This window comes from Phragmites australis, chromosome 1, assembly GCF_958298935.1.
Source record: "Phragmites australis chromosome 1, lpPhrAust1.1, whole genome shotgun sequence".
Lineage (NCBI taxonomy): Eukaryota > Viridiplantae > Streptophyta > Magnoliopsida > Poales > Poaceae > Phragmites > Phragmites australis.
Window position 1 is genome coordinate 53,826,986 of NC_084921.1, and position 16,852 is coordinate 53,843,837.

At 45.9% G+C, this 16,852-nt stretch overlaps 3 protein-coding genes across 4 annotated transcripts; 2 read left to right on the plus strand and 1 right to left on the minus strand.

Moving 5' to 3' along the window:
• The first annotated feature begins 664 nt into the window (after positions 1 to 664).
• Positions 665 to 2,030, plus strand: LOC133927743 (NAC domain-containing protein 83-like). The gene is made up of 3 exons (XM_062374153.1): positions 665 to 1,077; positions 1,174 to 1,451; positions 1,548 to 2,030. The coding sequence occupies exons 1-3, from the start codon at positions 906 to 908 to the stop codon at positions 1,767 to 1,769; spliced, it is 672 nt and encodes a 223-aa protein (XP_062230137.1). The 5' UTR covers positions 665 to 905; the 3' UTR covers positions 1,770 to 2,030.
• A 7,735-nt stretch (positions 2,031 to 9,765) lies between these two features.
• LOC133927768 (uncharacterized) lies at positions 9,766 to 11,056 on the plus strand. The gene is made up of 3 exons (XM_062374168.1): positions 9,766 to 10,275; positions 10,439 to 10,509; positions 10,614 to 11,056. Exons 1-3 carry the CDS (start codon positions 9,957 to 9,959, stop codon positions 10,803 to 10,805), a joined length of 582 nt encoding a protein of 193 aa, XP_062230152.1. The 5' UTR covers positions 9,766 to 9,956; the 3' UTR covers positions 10,806 to 11,056.
• Positions 11,057 to 11,276: 220 nt separating this feature from the next.
• Positions 11,277 to 16,064, minus strand: LOC133927752 (probable serine/threonine-protein kinase At1g54610). 2 transcript variants are annotated; one of them, XM_062374158.1, is made up of 7 exons: positions 15,630 to 16,064; positions 14,597 to 14,902; positions 12,931 to 13,356; positions 12,625 to 12,840; positions 12,207 to 12,307; positions 12,005 to 12,122; positions 11,277 to 11,816 (listed from the first exon to the last, which is right to left on the minus strand). In XM_062374158.1, exons 1-7 carry the CDS (start codon positions 15,873 to 15,875, stop codon positions 11,454 to 11,456), a joined length of 1,776 nt encoding a protein of 591 aa, XP_062230142.1. In that variant the 5' UTR covers positions 15,876 to 16,064; the 3' UTR covers positions 11,277 to 11,453. The 2 variants fall into 2 exon arrangements, with proteins under 2 accessions (XP_062230142.1, XP_062230146.1); XM_062374162.1 differs by having other exon boundaries at positions 12,931 to 13,248; positions 15,630 to 16,061.
• Between the last annotated feature and the right edge of the window lie 788 nt (positions 16,065 to 16,852).

Below are 16,852 nucleotides of genomic sequence, written 5' to 3' on the forward strand. Positions count from 1 at the left end.
CATCCTTGATTATCGCAATAGACAAATAATTTGAGACAGATACTTTCGAGATTATAGATAAATATTACAAAATAGATGGAGTATTTGATACATGCATGCATGCGTGCTCTCATGAGACTCAAAATAAAAAGAAAAAGCTTGATAAAAAAAGAAAGATAAGAGCCTCTGACTTCACATATTTGGAGTTATCGGGACTTCACTTAAAATAAAAAAATATATTATATAATTAATTAAAAAATATTGTATAACTGACTAAGAAAACATTAAACTAATTATGAAACTAGAAAATATTACATAACTTAAAACAAACGTTGAACTTCAGTAAAATTAAGATTCAATATTAAACGTCCATCGTAGATTGAATTACTCGAAGTCATAAAAGAGGTAAAGTCAGAGAATGGGAAGGGATGAATGCGCTAGTAGCGCGATGATCTGCTCGTTGGTGAGCAAGTGATCGGTCGGGAGTTCGACTTTTGGCCTCGCATAATTTATTTTTTGGGACAGCATCGAATGCCTATGAACCACAATAAGAGGATGATGTGTAAGTTGCTTACGGAGCTTGGGACTTCGTAGACTTTTTCAACAGACATGTGTATAATTTATAGATTTAACATACGTTGAATCTTAAGAAAAATGGGAAAGAGGGGAGGAGAGGCAATGGAGGTTGAGTGCACTTGACGCCACTGCCCTATAAAACAAGCGACCGCCCCCTTTCTCGCTCCTCCACACGAACGAGCGACTCCAAGGAACCCGCTCCAACTCCAATCACGCATCCATCCGTTCGTCACCAGCACCAATCCACCTGACATGTAAGCACCCAACCACCCCAGAAGCCAATCGGTCCCGGCTGCTCGGCCGGTTGGATCTTGGATCTCTCGTGCGGGGGAGCGGTGGCGCAGCCGACGATGGAGGGGCGGCTGCGGCAGGCGGGCCTGCCCATCGGCTTCCGGTTCCGCCCCACCGACGAGGAGCTGCTGCTGCACTACCTCCGCCGCAAGGCGCTCTCCTGCCCACTCCCCGCCGACATCATCCCCGTCGCCGACCTCGCCCGCCTCCACCCATGGGACCTCGTCCCAGGTAACCAATCACTTTCTTGCCACACGTGGCTTGATTCCACGCGCACGTGCCTTTGCATTGACATTGATCTGAGCAAATTGTCGGGGCGCGGTGCAGGCGATGCCGACTGGGAGCGGTTCTTCTTCCACCTGCCGGCGACGAGGTGCTGGCGCAGGGGCGGCGGGGCGACCAGGGCGGCTGGCACCGGTGTCTGGAGGGCGTCCGGGAAGGAGAAGCTCGTCGTCTCGCCGCGCTGCAAGCGCCCCATCGGCGCCAAGCGGACGCTCGTCTTCTGCCACCGTGGCAAGCGCACCGAGTGGGCCATGCACGAGTACCGCCTCCTCCCCGCCGGCCTCAACCTACACGGTTGCAACGCCAGCAACCCGCCGCCCCATGTAAGTGCACGAATTCCCTGCAGCATGATTCAGATGGTAACTTCCGAATTGCAACGGCTAATTGCTCTTTCGTGGTGAATTGCGTGCGTGATTCAGGTGAGTTGCTACGACGCGGCGCCTGAAGTCAAGGACTGGGTGGTCTGTCGCATATTCAAGAGGACAAAGCCGGCTCACCGCGGCCGTTTCCGCGGCAGGGAGGATGCAGGGGAGAGTCCCTCATCGTCGGCGTCGTCATGCGTGACCGGTGACCAGGAGGACGAAGAAGAAGATAGCGGCAGCGGCGGCAATAGCAGCAGCTGCAGTGTCGGCTCTAATTGAGAGTAGTAGAGTTAACTAGGCCGTTAATTATTGGCGGCATGTTCTAATGGATGCCCTTCTTTACCCTGCTAATGTCGTAGAATCCTCAGTACCTTAGTAAGAGAGAGAGGGGAAAAAAAGATCGAGCTCAAACAAAAGGGCTAATCGCTTTGCTATGTTCGAGCTCATTGCGAATCCAGAGTGTTTATTAGCGAATAATTAATCGTGTTCTTTTGCCAGTTAATCATCATGTCCTTTTGCCTGCGTGCTCCCAGAGATTCAGTTCAGTGTGTAAATCTTTCTGCCAGCTGCTTCCTCTTCCAATCCAAGGAGAGATTGGGGTGAAATGTAGAACAAAAATTAGTCTCATATGCATGCTTTCTCTACAGTCCTTAGTATTTTGCTCCTTCTTTAAAAATTTCCTCCCGTCAGCAAACACTTGCGCCAAGTGCTAACTAAGCACGACTCCAAATAAGCCTAGGCAAGTTAAGCTCCACAAGGAACTGATGCCATGCATAGCTTCAGTGCAAGGAACAGCAAGACAGAGCATATATACAAAGCAAGAATCAGGCACAAAAAGGTAGCAGGATAAAGATGAGCAGAGAGAGAAAGGCAGTGCAGAAAGGGCAATGCATTTAGAAGGAGATGATAAGGTTTGTGATACTGTCACTGATTGGCAAGAGGTTAGAGGAGAGATACCTTTCTTGAGGGGCCCTTAGTGGGAATAAGAATAAGAAGTTGCTGCTGCTGGCAAGATGAAGAGGAATAGGAATAGGGATGCGAACAATCTTCTTGCAATCTGGTTCGCTGGCCTCTCCGGTCTGGACCAGCTGCGCTTTGAATCATATCGAAGGGAATAATTGTTCGAGCAGGACGAAAGATTTGGAGAATTTTTCGCGCACTGAAGCAACTGATTCACAGACACGGTCACTGTCTCTAACTAATAGCTAGAGGAAGATGCTTAAGCTTCACAAGTGACGATCCGATTACTGCTTCATTTGCGGCTAGGGCTGCAAGGAGAGAGCCATGTGGTTTCGAGATCAGGGAGCTGTTCTTGTGATGAAATGTTGAGATCAGGGAGCTGTTATTGTGATACCGACCAGCATCTGAAATTGACTCGCGTGGTCAGTATTAGTAGACAGCATCTCAGGTTTTTCTTCGCTAGAAGCGAGGCCGCGAGAACGACAGATAAGGCATCATGCATCCCTGTAGAATCCTCCTTCTGTCGGTAAGTTTGCCGCTGCTCTGTCTTTGCGATCGGCATCATGCATCCCTGTAGAAGCAGATACCGCACCTGCTAGAGCAGCGATGGGGCTGAGTCCGATCGGTAAATGCACAGTTGCTCTGGATAGAGGATCCCTTGGAGTTGGCCTAAAGAGAGAACTTGGACAGCTCAACGCCTCACCCCAGACATATCGATGTCCCCTGTTGGTCTCACCCATGATTTTTCTTGCAGGAATTGGTTGGAACTTGAGCCGTGGACATGTCACGGTTTGACTTGCACCGCAGGCAATACCGTGGATTACGACTGTGGATTACGGATTTTTTTTAGGTAGATGATAGTAACTGAACATGGTCGAGTCAAGTCATTAACAATCAATCGGTCAGCTCATACTGAATGGAGAGTCAAAGCCAGCCGTACTGAATGGAGAGTAATAGAAGAGGATAGCTCATCGCTCGTGCTAGCTGCTGCCTGCTGGTGCTGCCGCGGCACAGGAGGTTGCCAATAATGCAAGACAGCCCACAGCTCGAGCTGAGACCCAGACTGAGACTGAGACTCAGACTCAGACTGACCCTAAGTTTGGATAGTCTTGTTTTTCAACTTTTTTTTAAAAAAAAGTCCTAAGCTATCAAACAACTTAGATTCTAGCTTCGGTTTTGGTTGGTTTTGATGGGCTAAGAAAACAGTTGTGATTAAAATAAATTAAAAGTTGAAAAGTAAATTCTCGCTAACTTTTGAATGTTCTAAATTCAATAGGTACAGTTATCTACGCGACTAGTCAAAAGCTCATATCGAAGAGACTGAGAATGGGGAGGCTTTTTTTTCAAACCGCAAGAAGGGAGGGACGAAGAGACAGCGGCAATCACACTGCAGAGATCGCCGTCAACCACTCCCATTCTCCACGGCTCCCCGATTCAATGCGGCCATGCGCGGGAGAGGAGGACGCAAAGCAGCGGGAGGGGTGGTTGGATTGGATGGCCGGAGCAGGAGGGTACAGTGCATTGCATGCGTGCACTGCACACACTCGCTGCTCGCTCGTGGCTTGCCTGCCTGCGATCGTAACCGTCTGATTGGCGAAGCCTTGTTGGGGTGACGCCCTCACGCAATCGGATGACTCGTACGCAATTTGTTGGGGGTGACTCGTACCATGAAGGCAGTGCATAGTTAGCACTGCAAGGAAGCTTGGAATGGAATGGGAATGATCTCGGATTGGTTTGATTTAGCTTGACGCACACACTTGGGCTACCTCGGGGTAACAGTACCTTGGCAAGGTTGGCATGCAGCTGGAGTGCCTCGAAAGTCGAATAGGCAACATGATGGAATTATGACTGCATGCCAATACTGAGCACAGGTAGGTAAAATATTGAATGAAATGCATGAAATCTGTGAAGGTTAGACTATCTTTATCCATATTCTTTTTATTTTATTCCTTTCTTGATTTTTTTTCTTTCTCATTCACATGCCTTTTATTTTCTCTTATCTTCAACAGTTTTTTTTTTAAAAAAATTCATGAAGAAAAATAAAAGAGAATCTTAGAGCGAAGGGAATGAAAGATAGAATCATTTTGTGTAAGAAAATGTGAAAGTAAGCTGTTGGAGCGTTGAAGAAAACGAGAATAACTTCATAAAGAGAATGGAACTCGCCAAAGAAAACCATTAAAGATAGTCTTACCAAATTCAAGGACTAGTAACCAATGTTCTATATGTACTTAATGCAAGTTAGTCTAGTATAGTTGTATAATGAATTGGTATGAGTTCACTGTACATCTGGCATATTTTATCGTGATTCGTTCGGTCACCACCTAGTTCTAGTTAATTAGACAGACCCTTCCCTCACTCACCACCAGTACATCTGGCATATTTTATCAGGCATTGTTCAGATTTCACAAGTTGCGATTGGTGCCCAAGCATTTACACGCAAGCATCGCCGTGAGATTATGGGTTACGAAAAACTATAATCCAAGTCATTTTAGGTCATAAGTACCATCCTGGGTCACGTACTCACGTAAGAACCACATCACCAAACTCGTGTTCATAGGTGGGGGGGGGGGGAGAAAAGATACGGAAGCTGCTGAATCTCCCATGCAGCCCAGTGTTTTCGTGTTAATTTCTTGGAGTACATGGATCCTGAATCACAAATGTTCCGAAATCTGAATGGAACAGGTGGCACTGCCATAAGCATCGATTGACCTAAACATCAACAATAACTCCAGGGCCTCGCTGCTTCCAACCACTACAGGGTCGATCGGCCGGCCGGCCCGTTACTGCTACACTAATCACTTTGCAGTCACAAAAATGGTCTCATCATTAGGTAGGTGATACGGCATCTTTGTTACTGCTAATCACTTTGCAGTCACAAAAATGCTCTCATCATTAGGTAGGTGATACGGCATCCAGTGCCACCTAATATGCCATCGACACTGGCTAGTTCCTTTTAGAACCGGACAGTTTTAATTAAGCATCTCTGCACGGTGGTCGCTTGTGCGTCATCGTTGCTTGCATGCGTGGATAGGTCATTAGCAGAGCGGCGGCCGGCTGCCTGATTAATCATTAACCAACCTCAACCCAGAGTCCCAGACGAGAAGGAGCCAAGAGTCCGGGCCGGCGCACGTGGGCATGTCCCGTGCATGCGATGGCACGCTGCCCCAGGACGCGCCGACTGAAAGTTTCTTGCCGCCGTCGTCGCTTGAGGAGCTCTCGCCGTCGTCGCTTGAGGAGCTCTCACCGGTGCAGTGCAGAGCAGTGCGGTGCTACAGACTACACACAGAGACAGTAGTATTTTTAAGAAGATCGACAAAATCATCTGAGATTCCGTAAACAACAAACACATCGTAGTCTCGTTATAGCAAAATTAAATATAAGAATAAATTCCAATGAAGCGCGAGTTCGATCTAGGAAACGAACCGAGTGGCAGCACTCACACCTAGAGCCGCTAGCCAACCCAGCACTGGCTCGTCCTCCCCAGCTAAAAGATTTGATCTTTGGAGAGAGATTTGATCTTGGGAGAGAGCTCACGGCACTCCCACACCTCGCTCCTCTCTCTCTTTTCCAAGACCGGGGAGAGCGATAGTACTAGCACTCCTAGTCCTAAATTGCAGTCGCAGCAGCAGTTGTGTCAGTCATGGTTGCTTGCGCCCTTTTCCAAGACCAAATCCATCCATCCGTCCGTCGTCCATCTCATCAAATGTCAAACCACAACTCGGTCGGTCCCTTTCGTCCCCAGCCCCACGACGAGAGCGAGACTCCCAACAAGTCCATGGATTCTGGCCTGGTTTCTCCTTGCAAGTCATCATGATGCCATCGATGGACCATGGCGTGCCGCAAGAGATGCTATAAGTTTTAAGGGTCGTGAAGGAGACAAGGACACAGGTGCACTGTACCGCATGCGCTTGCTCTTTAGCTTCCTTCCACCAAGGCACCAACCACCACGACGGCATCTCCCTGAAAAAAAGAAAAAGAAATCTCCCCGATACAAACACAGCGGTTTAATTCGTAGTGCATGCTATATTGCTATTTACAACGTCGAATTAGCTCTAATTTTCTGACGATGCTCGATCAAAGCCATTTTCATCGGCAAAGATAAGCCACATTCATGCAGTTGGTTTCGCTGCTTGTCATGCACTTAGACTGTGTTTGGTTACATGTTTAGAACCGATCCTGCATAAAGTATTGAACAATACGTGATACATATATTTTTTAGATCAGACCCCTTAATCTGACTTTCTTTGAAGGTCTTTTACAGGAGAATGGTGCGGGAGGGGGAAACGAAGCCCTCGGGATAGCTCCCACCTTGGGAGCCTACCACCAGACACCTTATTTGTCCACTTGATACATGTGTTTAGTTAATTGAATGATCCATGGTCCCAAATAAGATCTTATATAGATTCTAAACATATTCTCTTTATCACATGCTGAACTGGCTCTTACTCCAAAATCGATCGCGCTAAGAGCCCGTGCAAGCCGTCAGGACGATCCGTCTAGATCTAGTGCGAACGTACTTGTAAGTTGAAATTTCACTTTATTTAAAATATTGGTTTTCTATTGCTTTAAAAATCCTAAATTTTAAATGTTTTATAATTTTTATATAACTTATTTTAATTAGATTCATCCAAAAAGTATACGTAGAATTGAAACTAAAATTCTTTAAAAAGCTAATTTTATAGCTTCTAATAAGTATTAGAGCCCCAAATAAATTCCTAAAAATCTAAAAAAATTCACTAATATTCTTCTTATATGATGGGCTAATTTTTAAAAAAATTTATATCCCTAGTTTATTTGGTAAAAAAATACGTTCCTTTATAATACTCTATTTATATGTATTTTTATCATTCTATACAGTATATCCAGAACTAACTCATTCAGGCAATCAAACAGAATCTTGTATTAAGTCATTCTATTCTTATACAACTAACTAAACACATTCTCATACTATTATATATAACCAACTAAACAACTTACTTGTATCATCTCATCCAGAAGTATCCTACCCAATCTCATCATATCCAAGACGATCTCATCTCATTCAATTTCGTTTAACCAATCAAACGCTTCCTTAGCTGTTATCTGATTGATCTGGATGGTTTATTTTATTTGTCATCCAAATAGTGGAGACACTACTACAAGTTCTTCCTATGAACAACACAATGATTTGCAAGACCACAGCATATCAAGCTAGTACCCCAGTGCACGTTACCATGCATGGACAAGATCGAAAATTTGCATCGATAGCCCAATGATAGACAAGTTGGGTTCTCTGAATGCCACCTGTACGTGTCCTGGTCCATTTGTTTATATATATATAAGAAGGGCCATTTGTTAATTATCAGTCAAATGATCAGATGCAAAAGAAATAAGTCGAGAAAACTCAACTTGAGTGTCCTTTCCAAGCAAGCCTCTCAACTTTTATGCTAGCTTGTGCAACTTGTCAGCTCAAGCCACTCCAAGCCACCGAACTCTAATTTGTTGTTGTTGCTTGCTGACCTGACCCTGCCTGGCTCTCTCTCTCTGCATGAGTGAGCAATGCCTGTTGAGGCACATGAGAGAGTGAGCATTTCAAGTGCAGGCATTGCCATGTGGTGGAGCCCATGGACTAGTGGAGGAGGAACAAAGGGAAAAGGAATTAGTGGAGTGGAAGAAGAGACTTCCTTTGGAATAGCTCTAGGATGCTGCTGCAACGACTGAACCACTTCCTGTATTAATCCATCCATTAGTGCCAGCATTTGTAGGGTTTAGCTTCTCTCCATTGGAATCCAAAACAAGCCAAGAGACAAAGGGAAGATCAAAGATGAGAGGACTCTCTCTCCTCCTCTGCACTGCCCAATGGTGATGGTCTGCTGGTGAACACCAAGGAGACACATGAAAGCAACACAACGGCACGGCCATGGCTAATAACTCTCCTCTCTCTCCCTGTTCAGAACGGTGCAAGGTAGCAGGAGGCACAGAAGAAGAAGGGTGTGCCAATGGCAGTTCCCTGCAAGCATCTGGTTACTGCAGCAGCAATGCCTGAAGAAGGAATGGATGCCTCCTGTTCTTAAAACAAAAAAACTTCATCTGAAGAAGAAAAACTTCACGTCTTCACCAGCAGGTCTTGTTTTCAAGATAGATGCGCGGCTAGAAACTTTATCATGTGCTAGTACTAGTTCTTCACCAAACCTTTGACTACTGTCTAGGTTAATGCGCAGCCTGGGAGCAGTTGAGCTGACCTGGATGTAGCTCGAAAATTGGTTCGGGAAAATTCACCTTGTGGAATTAGAGATATGAAAATATTGAGCTATGTAACCGACCATGCAAGTACCGGCTATTGAGAAATAGGGAGATGCTGTATTTTAGGTGTCTGAAAATAGCCTTTTGTTTCAAATGGTGAATCTAGCCCGCCTGATCCCGATCCAATGGATCTCACGCTTTCTTCTTCCTCTAGCCAAGGTACACACTCTCTCTTCTCCATCACGCTAGCGCACGCTCCCTGCCCTGCCCACTACCAGACGCTCTCTTGCTACCGGATCCGCAACTATCGCCCGCTGCCACTCTAACCAGACTTATCTTTGACTCCCTGCCGCCGGCACCGCCCACGGCCGTTCCCTACCCCCTCGTCCACATCCTCTGCCTAGCCTGTCTGCCTTCCCTTGGAGCTTCTTCTAAGACCAAGCCCAAGGGAGTCCCTTCACGGGCAGATTCCCGTCGTGAAGGGATTCTCGTTCCCTTCAGCGCTCCCAACGGTTTCCCTTCACGGTTCCCTTCACGACGAGATTCCCAGGGTCATTTCCTTCAGGACGGGATTCTCTCTCTGTTCCCTTCACGATTCCCCTCGAAAAGAAACTGTTGGAGATAAGAGAAAATAAAGAGAATGAGAACGAGGAAGGGAATCGGGAAGGAAACGAAATGAAGGAAACGAAATGAAGGAAAAATGATTGAAGATAGTCTAAGTCTAAAATTTATGGAATCCACCCAAACCCGAACACTAAAAACCACCCATCTTGCCTAACTCGGACCGGAGGTGAATACCGTCTGAAATTATTTTATTTTCAGCATCTGAATATTAGAAAGCGTGTGATAGTTAGGACATGTCAGAATGCAGATTAAAGTCTGGTTTGCTCTACTAACCACCATCAGAGTCTTGAAGAATTAGGACGTCTACGGTTGGGGGCCCAAAAGCAAACTACTAGGCACAGCCATGTGGGCCTGCATCTTGTCCTGAAGCGAAAGGGTCACGGCCGGTCGAGCCCAACAAAGCCCATTGTGATCCCAAAAGAAAAAACAAAGCCCATGCGTGGAAGCCCTCTGCCAGATGGGACCCATCTGTCAGCACACCCCAGCCAGCCAAATTTGGGCTCCGCTCCGAGGAACCCGCGCCGCCGCTCGCCGGCCGCAACGGTGCAAACCGCCTCGCGCGCGTCTCCTTACTAAGGCCGCTGCGCGACGCGGTAGACGAGGCCATCCATCATTTCATGCTCCGGTTCCCCCACCCGCGCGCGCTCTCCCTCCCCTTCCATGGGGTGCGCGGCGTCGAGCGACAGGGCTGAGCGGCGGCGGCGAGGGCGGGCGCTGGGGTACAGCGAGGCGTCCACCACAGGGCTGCTGGCGGTTCGGCAGCAAGGCCAGGAGGCGGGGTCTGTGACAGCGGCCGCAGGAAGGAGGCGAGGGTGCAAGGTGGTGCCGGAGCCCAAGGAGGAGGAACCGGCACCGGCGCTGACGATGCCCGGCTCTCCCAGCTTCAGGTACTACTGCCAGAAGACGGCGGCCGTAGACGCTTTGGTTGCCGACGCCGACGCCGACGGCAACGATAGCGACGGCTCCGTCAGAATCACGGGTAGCTAGCGACTCTTCCCCTCCTTCCTTTCCTTCTGCAACAGGTCTCTTGAGCTGCATCGACTAACACTGACACTTGATCATGTCCTTTTCTTTTCCTGATTCCTGTGGAATTGAACTGTTTCGTGTGAAATTCTTGTCACCACCCTTCTCCCTATCTGCAGAGACGTCTCAGGCGCCGAAGACGAACCAACTCACGGTGAAAGGCACCACAAAGAAACACACGGTTATCGAGGTAGTTCCACCATTGATGCATGAGATGAGCTCCTGATGATACATTAGCAAATCAAGCATTACACTTGGTAATCATCTCCTAACGGCAGATGCACGAACATGCAGGTGTCCAAACCTAAAGAGGCAACCAGGTGGCTAAGGTTCAGGGGCTTGGCGATTGTCGCGGCTGCTTGGTACAACCTGTTCAGCCGCCACAGCAGCAAAACGGCTTCGCCGCCTCCGGCTGCCGCGGCCGCAAAATCTCATCCTCCCTGCCCTGCTCCAGCCCCTGCTGCTCCTACAAGATCCCATCCCTGACCAGGCAGCGCTCTGTGGGATCTTTTACATATTACTACGTCTCAGCTTGTAAAAACATGGCTGATTCAGTCATCGTTTATGATGCTAGCTTTGCATCATTTGCTGTTTTTAATCTTGGTTGTTGCTTGTAAGCTAACCCTGTAATTGAGAAATTGATTCTGTAAATGATGTAAGGGGCATCAGCACCGGACTGCTCCTGTTGACCATTAGAAGGCAATGCAAATTAGTTTTCAAAAAGAGAGCAACAATACTAATTTGGAAGCTGTTCTTCAAGTCTTCCGCAATGTGATTTCCTCTCTCTTTCTGAATTCTAGAGGATTGTTTAGAGGAAACACTTGCCCAAGATAAAGATAATGTCCAATTACTTTCAGTATCTCCTTCCCTTTTTTTTCCTCAGATCTGATTACGAATCAATGGTAGAATGCATAAATTAAAGCTACAAAATCGCCTAAAGATGTTCTTACCTGACTCTGTTTTAGTGATGAGATTTTGTCAACTAGCTACTATACATGAACTTGTTATTCACAACTCTCCTTTATTATATTCTCCAACTATACAAGTATTACCTATCAATTGCGTATGGAAAATCAGCAGCTACTAGGATGTAAGGAAAAAGAAAAAAGAGGAGAAAGGAACACGATTAGTTCGTCATTTGACTGCACCTACTACCGGTTTTCCTTTGCCTCTGAATTGTTCCCTGTTCTTTCTTCTCACCTCCATTGGATGGCCAAGCGAGTAAGGTCGGAATGCACTGATGAGAATGGTGGAAGGTGCCATATTGAGGCCTGGCTTCGCCTTGTGCATCCCCTTCTTCGGGCTATTCAGGTAAGATTTCATATGACCAAATATAAGGTTCGGCATTTTCTTTAGCTCAACAACTGATGACGTGAAGAATTCTTGGGTGGTTCCATCAGCCAAGGAATCTAAACTATAACCAATCGACGCATCCAGATGGGGTGGAGGAAATCTCTCAAGTTTGGTTGTGCTCGTGCTCGTCACCAGTCTTGGTACCTGAAGATGAAATTAACAAATTTCACCATTTATTCATGGTTTCTATGTTTAAATAGTTGCTCGAATATAGCTTTTGACAAAACATCGAACACCAGAGGACACAGGACGATAGAAATATTGATGTAAACATTGCCAGGGCTGGTGGCAATTCGAGCATGATGCTGTTGAGGCTTGAAACAGAACATTACCTTTGGATTTCCTTGCGGCTTGTTATTGACATCTGGAGTAAATACTCTGCGCCCAGGATTTTGTGATGTGTGCTTTCGGGTCGTATGACGTTCTACTGACCCATTAACCCTTGACTTCCTGAAAAATAAACACATGTTGAAGCTTTCTATCAACAACAAAAAAAAATCTGAAATAAGTTGCAAAAAGTGGCTGGCGCCACACCTTTTATGCTTCTCATACTTCAACTTCACGTCTCTTTCTTTGCATGGTGGATACCGCGGAAGGCTCGATGGTTCACAGGCGTACGGTTCTGTCCTGAAGAACTGAATCCACAGTAAACGATAAGTACAGTTGAACAGAGGACCACTTTTTTGGGTCCTTATTGAAAAAAATCTATGTCACATCAATGCCAACTGAACTTAATCTATGCATCGCCCTCGCCCCCCCCCCCCCCCCCAAAAAAAAAAACGTATGCAATCATGGTCAGATGCTGATTATTCCTTTGCATACTGTCTGCCCACAATTTATCTTTTCTTTTTACCTTCTCTTTTGTATTTGTTCCATGTAGCAGTTTTACAGACAGAGATTGATTTCTAGAAGTTCATTTTAGAAGCGTTGAGGGTGACAGGGTAGTATTAACCTCACTGTTGAGAGCGTCAGTTGCGGTGCCTCTCATATCTGGGTCAATTGATAGGAGAGTCTCGAGAAGTGATAGGGTAGCTGGTGGCACATCTTTAAATTTTTCAGCTATGCACCGTTCATACGGCTTGAATGTAGGCTGAGGGAACTTCATTTTCTTCCAGTAATACTCTGATGGAGTACCACACAACTTGAAAATCTTGTGCAGTTGTTCCACCTAAACAAACCACTCGTCAATAGCTAAATCAAGCGATTTTGTTACACTATTTATGTAACATTGATATTTCAACTGGCCCAAACCAAGTACCTCTGTTCTTCCGGGGAATATAGGTTCGCCGAGAAGCAGTTCTGCCAATATGCAACCCACGCTCCAAAGATCAACACCGACACCATAGTGAGTGGCACCTAATAAGAGCTCAGGTGGACGATACCAAAGCGTGATCACTTGGCTCGTCATCGGCCGCATGTTGTCAGGATCATAAGAGGTGGCAAGTCCAAAGTCAGCTATCTTAAGAACTCCATCATTGCTGACAAGTAGGTTCGAGCTCTTGATGTCACGGTGCAGAACGCCATTGTTATGACAGTGTTCAATCCCGGAAAGCAACTGTTTCATGTAGCACTTCACCTGCAGACAAGTAATTAGACACCATGAATACACACACAATTGAATCAGCCATGCATTTGTCAGTAACAGTGTAGCTGGAAAACATCTCCTGGCTGGGCCCTCCCTTTTCTGAAAAAGAAAGTAATAGACAACCATTGACAATTGTAGATGCCAGTGTGTCAATTTTATCGAACAAGATTGACCAATTTCCATTTAGTCCAAACGGCAATACAGAGTGTTACAGAATAGAGAGAGTTTCAGAGATAAATGCCAGTGAGTTGATTGCAGCTAATGTTGACAGTTGAAATGTCTGTAGTTCATTGAAGGGATTTCTGGTAAGCAATGTAAGGCGTGCAATGCCTGTCTCTGTCAATTGGACTGGAGCCTGTGTTCAAACCTAGTTATACTCTGCAGTCTCTGCTTACTTAGTCTAATAGACTTACAGGTCCACATCATTGTGTGGTTCGGTCTGATGGATTTGCTTCTTTGCAAAAGGCTAAGGCGAAATTCCACTGCCAATAATCAGTCAATGATGCTTCTTCTAGAACCAAAGAAAGAAGTAACATAAAGCACGGACTATTCAGGGTTCCAAATAGAAGATTTGACTGACAATGATAAGCTGCCAACATTGCTAATGTTTTTATTATTTTTTTGTGCTGTATGTGCGATCTTCTATATGGAAAACGCTTTATGCTCCCCTGAAAAGAATTTTGCCATATCTCAGAGCAAATGAAAATTTAGGATGACCCATGTTAAGCCATTAGTACTCCATTTTCGATGAGAGATCATCCCTAATAACTGACTATCAGGAGAGTAAAAGATTAGTTTAACTCTCCATATCATCAATCAGAATTCAAGAATCCTAGGTAATATCTAATTTCTCAATTATCGAACCCCTTCAAACTAAAAAAAAAGACCACTAAAATTCTCATTCCTTCCAATATAACAAAAATGTCAAGTTTTGTCGTGCATAAATTTAAGACATTATGTTTTTTGATAATGGAAGTATAACTTCTGGCCTCTGCACCAACGGAGATGCACACAACCATTTTTGTTTTTGAAAAAATAGGCAATCAAATCGGCGTCTGTGAGGAGTCGAATTTGGGTGGTCTACGTGTACATCAACACCCTCAACCAACCAAGCTACTCCATCTCAACTAATTAAGAGCCGGCTTCGATGTTAATAAAAAATGTAAGACATGTGATGCACCACCACTAATAATTACAATTCATATTGCTTGTCACACTCAAGTTCAACTTTGAAAACTGCTAATTTCCAGGAACAAGATCAAGTATAGCTGGCTACCAATGATGTTCATACACTTCATTGCTTCATGGGAATAGTATGTAGCAAACGCAGTGACCATACCTGAGGCAAGGACAAGCGACCGCCGGAGGCAGATGCGCAGGCGGCGAGGCCAGTGAGGTCATGGTCCATGTACTCGAAGACGAGGTAGAGGGACGGCGCGGTGTTGAGGCGGGAGGTGACGAGGCCTTCGAGGCGGACGACGTTGGGGTGGTCACCGAGGCGACGGATCAGGGCGATCTCCCGCGCCATGAACCGGGCGCTCTCGGCCTCGCCGACGCCATCCACCCTCACCTTCTTCAGCGCCACCACGCGGCCGCTCTCCACGTCAATTGCCTTGTACACGTTGCTGTATGTGCCCGAACCAATCTGCGCGCCCATAGCAAAAAGATCACAACTTTTTCAAAAAAAAATAAAATCTGCTCCAATTGGACGAGATAAACAAGCATATTTAGATGATTTCTCTTCACTGATTCATTGACTTGGTTAAAAACACACTAAAAATTCACTTCAACTGGGTATCATTGAAAAGGCCAGAGAGGATAACATTAACAGGTAACCAATACGAACACTGTAAGTTGACTTTTCCATTTGCACTTGCGAATAACGAATTCTTGTGTCACTGGCAGCGTATAAAGTATGAACATAAATGAAGAAGTTGGGGGCGGTTTCTTAATATCAAGAAAGCTGGGGATTTGTCCATCTCTGCTTATTTTAAGCACTCTGTTCTAGGAATTTGGAGCTTGTTTATGTGTTGAAATCATCATTCGTTTTCTTTTCTCTCTTGATGCCTACAAATCTAAGGAAAAAAATCCATTGTTCTCTTCAACTCAGAACAAAGAAAAGAAATGATTTTTTTCGTGTAGGTACTACGTCAACTCAATTGCGATGACCAGAAAAGGCAAGAACTCAAATTACTCGCCGATTTTGGCAACCAACGATCGCGTACGACAAGCACGAACGAACAAATCGAAGTAACGGGGAGGAAAGGTAAGTTGAAATCTTTCCCCAACAACCCCCCGTTTCCATGGAAAGGCCAAACTTTACGGTAATTAACTACCGAGCAAGGACGGGCGCACGGCGGAATCGTCCTCACCTTCTCGAGCTTGTGGAAGGCGTCGGCGCAGCGGGGCGCCCAGCCCCGGAGCGCGTCGCCGGCGGCTTCGGAGAGCCAGAGCGGCCACCCGGACGCGTCCTTCTTAACGGCCGCGATGTGCTCCGGCTGCGGCGCCTTGAGCCGCACCTCCTCGCCTCCTCCCGCGGTGGTCGTGGTGGCGGCACCGGCGGGGAAGAAGAGGGAGGACCCGGGGACGGTGGCGAGCTTACCGAGCAGGCAACCCATGGCGGCGGCGCGTCATGTGTCTCGGGCGCGGTCACCGGCAGCGGTCGGAGGCAATTGCGAGGAAACGAAGGCAGGACGCGGGAAGTTGAGGGAGGGAATGGGAGATTCTCAACTCTAGTGCGAGTCTTCTGTTACGACGGTTCGGCGCTTTGGACTTTGGACTAATTTTACAGTGTATCTTGATTTCTTTTTTTTATACAATAAGGACCTAACGTGATTTATATGTATATTTATATATATATATACACACGTTAAATAAGAGATTAGAAAACACGAGACCTCTACACATATGTATACCCTAGCGTAAGGCAGACTAATCCAAAGTATTAATGAGAAATACCCGAATATGACATGCAAGTATTCATCATAGGGATCCAACTTTAATGGGTAGGTTGGGCAATAGCCAGCACTACCGCAGAGCCAGAAGCACGTTCGCCATCTTGATTTCTTGGGTAAAATGTAAAACTTTTTTTTTTCTAACATAAAGCCAAGTATTTTAGCATCTACTTAAAAAGAGGTGGTTACCCGGGTTCAAGCTTAGGTGAGTGCGGTGTGTGCTCAACGACACCCTCTAGCAACCGAGCAAGAAATTATGAATTATCGTGCTTATTCTAAGCTATGCATGATTTATTACCCATTCTATGCAACTTTTAAACTTTATAAATACAATTTTATGAACTAATACATCTAGGAGGGTTGTTTATGGAACTATATTTAGGATAAGGCATAATAAAATAATCCGCTTGTTTTAACCCTTTTTGTATCTCCACAATAATTAGGGTTCGAAGTTTAGAGTTGATGAGGAGGAGGGGGACCCATCTGTTTGACAAGAAAGGTTCCCTTGAATTAAGCAAGGGGTTCACACTTGACAGGCAAGTGCTGGCAAATCAAAAAGTCATTTTACCCAAAAGTTTGAAATCATGCAATTAACATTCCTTTTACTTCATTTACCGGCTCGTCGGGTTTTGAAACAAACT

Bases quoted from the DNA above. Each gene is read 5' to 3' on its own strand.
- LOC133927743 (XM_062374153.1), top strand. From the start codon at position 906: ATGGAGGGGCGGCTGCGGCAGGCGGGCCTGCCCATCGGCTTCCGGTTC. The intron at 1,078-1,173 runs GTAACCAATCAC...GGCGCGGTGCAG, and splicing joins CCCATGGGACCTCGTCCCAG to GCGATGCCGACTGGGAGCGG. The intron at 1,452-1,547 runs GTAAGTGCACGA...TGCGTGATTCAG, and splicing joins CCAGCAACCCGCCGCCCCAT to GTGAGTTGCTACGACGCGGC.
- LOC133927768 (XM_062374168.1), top strand. From the start codon at position 9,957: ATGGGGTGCGCGGCGTCGAGCGACAGGGCTGAGCGGCGGCGGCGAGGG. The intron at 10,276-10,438 runs GTAGCTAGCGAC...CCCTATCTGCAG, and splicing joins CGGCTCCGTCAGAATCACGG to AGACGTCTCAGGCGCCGAAG. The intron at 10,510-10,613 runs GTAGTTCCACCA...ACGAACATGCAG, and splicing joins AGAAACACACGGTTATCGAG to GTGTCCAAACCTAAAGAGGC.
- LOC133927752 (XM_062374158.1), bottom strand. From the start codon at position 15,875: ATGGGTTGCCTGCTCGGTAAGCTCGCCACCGTCCCCGGGTCCTCCCTC. The intron at 14,903-15,629 runs GTGAGGACGATT...ATGGGCGCGCAG, and splicing joins CCTTCCACAAGCTCGAGAAG to ATTGGTTCGGGCACATACAG. The intron at 12,123-12,206 runs GTGTGGCGCCAG...TTTATTTTTCAG, and splicing joins AAGTATGAGAAGCATAAAAG to GAAGTCAAGGGTTAATGGGT.